The sequence below is a fragment of the Elephas maximus genome, chromosome 7, assembly GCF_024166365.1.
Source record: "Elephas maximus indicus isolate mEleMax1 chromosome 7, mEleMax1 primary haplotype, whole genome shotgun sequence".
In the NCBI taxonomy this organism is placed as follows: domain Eukaryota; kingdom Metazoa; phylum Chordata; class Mammalia; order Proboscidea; family Elephantidae; genus Elephas; species Elephas maximus.
The window spans coordinates 62486433-62491915 of NC_064825.1; the positions used below are offsets into that span (position 1 = coordinate 62486433).

At 38.9% G+C, this 5483-nt stretch overlaps 1 protein-coding gene across 1 annotated transcript; it reads right to left on the reverse strand.

Moving 5' to 3' along the window:
* Positions 1 to 3718: 3718 nt before the first annotated feature.
* LOC126079417 (olfactory receptor 502-like) lies at positions 3719 to 4663 on the reverse strand. Its single transcript, XM_049890413.1, has one exon. The coding sequence runs from the start codon at positions 4661 to 4663 to the stop codon at positions 3719 to 3721; it is 945 nt and encodes a 314-aa protein (XP_049746370.1).
* Between the last annotated feature and the right edge of the window lie 820 nt (positions 4664 to 5483).

A 5483-nucleotide genomic window follows, 5' to 3' on the forward strand; every position in this document is an offset into this window, starting at 1 on the left:
GCAGCAAGCCTCCTACCTGAAGGCCCTCATTTCCCTTGTTCCATGGGTCAGCAAGTGTACTGTACCTACCTCACTCCTTGAGCCAGGAAGCCCACCATGCCGTCTCATGCTGGTCTTCAGTGTTACAGCTCTTTCAGTCTCCTGAGTCTAGGACGCTCTCAGCACAGGAACCCCATGTCCAAAAGATACACTCCACTTCAGGCTCTTCTTCATGGTAGTGAGGTATCCCCTCAACCTTTAAGGGATGGGTGTTTATATAGGAAAGTGGCTCAATCAATTGGGCACATTTTATACACGCCGTTTCCATAATAATTGACCAGTCTCCTCAGGGGACTAAACTGACCAATCCCCTCTCAAGTGACTCTATTTGCATAATTAATATCTTCTACTGGCAGGGACTGGCTTCTTCCTTGGGTAATTATAGCAAAAGAAACTGTAACAACTCCTTAGTGCCCAGGAAAAAAATCTCCCAAGCTGATTTCTTCCTTTCTCTCACTTATACGGAAGCAAGGCAAAAGGCTACACAAAGAAACTCATTTCCCTTATATTCCTTATCTTGTTTGGTGTTTTTATCATGAAAGGGTGTTGAATTTTCTCAAATGCCTTTTTTATATGGATTGAGGTGAACAAGTGGTCCTTTCCTTTGTTCTATTAGTTTGCTGTACTACATTGGTTGATTTTCTAATATTGAACCACTCTCACATTCCTGGGATAAATCTCACTTGATCATGGTGTATAATCCTTTACTATGTTTTTTGATTTGGTTTGCTAGTATTTTGTTGAGTTGATTGTATTTATTTCTAAGTTTCTTTTATTTCCTTAAGTTTAGCAGTATTATAGTCTCAGTCTGTTAATTCTCTTATCTTAGTCTTAGTGATTCCGTTTCTGTGGCCTGTTGTTCCTTCTAGTTCCCGTGTTTAGTCTCTTGATTTCTTTTGTGCTGGACATTAGTTTTCACTCTTTGATGGTCGTAATTATTGGCAGGAAAAAAAAAGTCTTGGAAAGAAGACCTTTCTCCAGGTAGGATGTTCATGTATTTATTCAAGTCACCTTGTCTTAGACCACCTTAACCCAAGTATCCAGGCTTGACTTTCCCTAGATTTCCCAGGGTTCAAATGTATACAAAGGCTTATTTACTTCATGTTTCTCCCTACCATCACGGTGTATATGAGGTGTATGAATTAGACTTCTCACCTGGACATGCCCTAGGCTTTGACTTCTGCCTTAAAAAAAAATTTTTTTTTTCTCTCCCTACAAAAACACTAAATCCACAGCCCTAGTTCTTAGCTTTTTCTTCTTCTTCTCAAATCTCCTCATTGAAAAAGCATTTTTGCGTGCTGAGCTCACCTCTCTGGGTAATCACAGTTTGTCTGGGTTCTCGCTTATTATCCTGTAAGCTTGAATGTGATTTTATGATGTATTTAATATTTTATCAAGGTTTATTTAGTTTGTATCCATCATGAGAGCTGATTAAAATTACCAAGCCTGCCCTTGCTGGAACAGAATCCTCAAACGACAATTGTATGTGTGTACACAGGCAGCAACACAGCTGGCATGAAGTGTTTTCACCTATCTCGATCCTTTGTTCAGATGTTACCTACTCAGCGAGGTCTACACTGACATGTCAGTTTCCCTTGCCCAGCTTTGCTTTTTCTTTCTCCACAGCACTCTCCAACGTCTAACGGTCCAAATCACATACTTGTTAGTTTTGTGGTGTGTCTCCACTGCAAGAAGATTAATTCTAGGAAGGCAAACACCTTTGTCTGTCGCTTATATTTCCAATAGCCTACATAGTACCAGATACATTAGAAGCACTCAGTATAAATTTTTTTAATGAATGAAATGATTAATGCACTGCGATGATTAATTTTATGTCAACATGAATAGTACCCAGTTGTTCGGACAAACACTAGTCTAGATGTTGCTATAAAGCTATTCACATGTGATTAATATTAAATCAATTAACCTGAAATTAAGCAGATTACCCTCCATAATGTGGACATGTTTCATCCAAACTGTTGAAGGCCTTATGAGCAAACTGTGGTTTCCTGAAGAAGAAGGATCAGCTTCAACACTGTAGATAGACGTTGCTGGAATTTCCAGCCTTTTACCAGACATACGGATTTTGGATTTCCTAGCCTGCTTAATCCTCACAGCCAATTTGCAAAACCACTCTCTCTTTCTAAGATGGTGCAGTGGTTAAGCACGTGCTACTAACCAAAATGTTGGCAGTAAGAACTCACCAGCCACGAAGCAGGAGAAAGATTTGGCAGTCCACTTCCATAAAGGTTACAGCCCTTGAAAACTCTATGGGGCTGTTCAGTTGAAATCAATTGGATTGCAAAAAGGTTATTTACAAATATTTCTGGCCCTAGGTGGCGCAAACAGTTTGCTTTTGGCTACTAAGCTAAAGGTTAACAGTTCTAACCCACCCAACAGTGCTGTGGATGAAAGACCTGGCAATCTGCTTCCATAAAGATTACAGCCAAGAAAACCATATGGAGCAGTCTAGTCTGTAACACATGGTGTCACCATGAGTCTCAATAGATTGACAGCAACAGCTTTAGCTCCCATAATCGTGTGAGCCAATTTCTTTGGAAAAATCCCCCTCTCTCTCTTTTTTTTTTTTTTCTCTGTTTAGGTGTGTTCACCATGAGAGCTGTTTAAAATGACCAAACCTGCAATTGCTGGAACAGAAGCCTCAAAGTTCTCTTCTCTCATTTTGTCTCTTGACTGTTTCTCTGAAGAATGCTAAATAAGACATGCCCTGTGTTCCTGTTTATACAAACAGGAAATATGTGTCTCAATCATTAAGTGGGGACAGGAAACAGAAATAAATGTAGCAGTCATCAGCGTATAGAGGTGAACTTAGCCTGTCCAGAGGGGCAGTCACTATTTTTGGTGACAAACAGTCCCGTCCCCTGGAGTTTTATGAGCAGGATATGGGCCTGATCATAAATTTCTCCAAGAGTTTCTTCCTCAGACTCAATGTCATCAGTTTGCTGGATTCTCCTGGAAATCTTTTTTTTTTTTCGCTTTTGCTCTGCTCAGCCCCTGATGAGTTTGGGAACAATTTTTAGTCCCTCAGAGGAAGTCATCTCTTCTGATCTGATTGAGCAATTCACAGGTTACTCAGGGTGGTCTCATCCTCTTAGAATCTGGGGACCCCTTATATCCAAGGCCAAAGTCAGAACCCAGAAACACAGGCTGGATTTTAAGAGTCCATAAAGACCACCCCCAGCAGATAAGCTGTCTCCAAGTTCCATGCCTATAACAATTGTATTGTCTGGTTCCACTTTGTTATTTCCCCTCAGAAGGTACTCAGGGAAGGCAAAACTAGGATTATCAGACTCACCTCAGCATAATCTCCTGTTGAAAATGAACACAGCCTTAAAGGTTTAGATGTACAGTAACCTTTACCTGTGACATAAAATAGCTTTTGAAAGATAATATATGAGTACAAATTAAAAAGTATTTCCAGCAGATTAAGATTTTCTTCATGTGAACCAATTTGTGTTTCTTAATTCTAAATTTAATTTATTAAAGTTAACTCACTATTGTCTCTGATATACTATCTGAAGATCCACCGCTACATATACTACAAAGCTCCATATGGGCTAATTATGTACAGATATATTTTGCTCTTAGAAATGAAATTTTTTTTAATATTACATTCATAGTATATTATTGCATCAAACATTAGAAAACTAGAGGATTGTTAAGAAAATATTTTTCTATGAAGCTTTCTCTTGAGAGCACCCTTAATCTCATTATTCCTGAGACTGTAGATGAGGGGGTTCAACATGGGGATCACCACCATGTAGAACACAGACACCACCTTGTTCTGGTCAGTAGAATAGCTGGACTTGGGCATCACATAAATGAATGTAATGGTCCCATAGAACAGAGTGACTGCAGTGAGGTGGGAGGTGCAGGTGGAGAAGGCCTTGTAGCGGCCCTCAGTGGAGCGCATCTTCAGGATGGTGATGAGGATATAGATGTAGGAGATGGCTATGACAATCACTGTGACCAGAATGATGGAGCCAGCAGAAAATGAGGGGGCCACTGCAGGGATACTGACATCAGAACAAGAAAGTTTAACTAAAGGAGCAAAATCACAGAAAAAATGATTGACTCGATTTGGGCCACAGAAGAATAAAGAAAAGAATGATAGCATAAATGAAGAAGCATTGAGAAAACCACCTACATAAGACAGAGTTAATAACTGCTCACAGGCTTTTGTGGACATTTTGGTTGAATAAAGCAGTGGGTTGCAGATTGCTACAAAGCGATCATAGGCCATGGCAGCCAGAAGACAGCACTCAACTGTCCCAAAGAAAGCAGCTGATCCAAGCTGGATCACACATCCAATGTAGGAGATTGTATTTGTCTCCACCAGGAAGTTTACAAGCATATTGGGTGTGACAGAGGATGAAAAGCCCATGTCAGCCAAAGCCAAGTGGCTCAGGAAAAAATACACAGGACGATGGAGCTGAGAAGAGATTCTGATCAGAATGATTGTGCTGAGATTGCCAGATATGGTCACCAGATAGATGCACAGGATGACCGTGAAGAGGGTGCCTCGAAGGGTAGGATCTTCTGTTAAGCCCAATAAAATGAACTCTGTCACTGCAGTGTGGTTCCCATCCACCAGGGAATCCATGAGACAATGTAGCTGGTGTCCAAAAAAAAATCTGTGTTGAAAAATTGCATTAAAGAATTTATAAATTTCATGGCTCCATTTTCATTAACACACATATGGGAAGTCATTATAAATAATCATTCCAGTGTCATTGAATATTAACATGTAATAACAAATATATATTTATCTTTACATGTTGATATTCAAAGAATATATATATGTAGTTATCGACAAAAATACCAGAAAATTCAACATACGATTTTCCTTTTTATATGACATTTTTCCAAATATGCATTTTAAGTGGTTTTGAAGCTTAAGAATAAAAAAGGAAACTGATTAGAATAACAAAAAGGAATGCTGAGTATAATATCAAGAAAAACATAGGTTTTTTAATGAAACAGTGTTAAAAAGCCATCATTTATTACAAGCTTAGTAAATTATAAGAATAGGGCTAAAAATATATTTATATCTGAAAACAACCCCTATGTACTGAGTCAATTCTGACTCATAATGACCCTATAGGACAGAGTAGAACTGCCCCATAGGGTTTTCAAGGGGTGGGTGGTGGATTTGAATTGCCAACCTCTTCTTTAGCAGCTGTAGCTCTTAACCACTGCACCACCATACAGTTTCAGTTTATTTTCTATGAAATAATAGTAAGTGCTCATATTATTATTTTGTAGACGAGGAAACCAAGTGAAAGAGATTTTATAACTTGCACAAGGTTACATACCAAGTGTGGAGTCAAAATGTGAATGCCAGAAGTTTGACATTTCTTTAGTCACTATGCTGTAAATGCAGTTAAATAATAATAATACCTCAAATTCCAATTCACTTGCCA

Excerpts from the sequence above, each read along its gene's own strand:
- LOC126079417 (XM_049890413.1), bottom strand. The coding sequence starts at position 4,663 with ATGGATTCCCTGGTGGATGGGAACCACACTGCAGTGACAGAGTTCATT.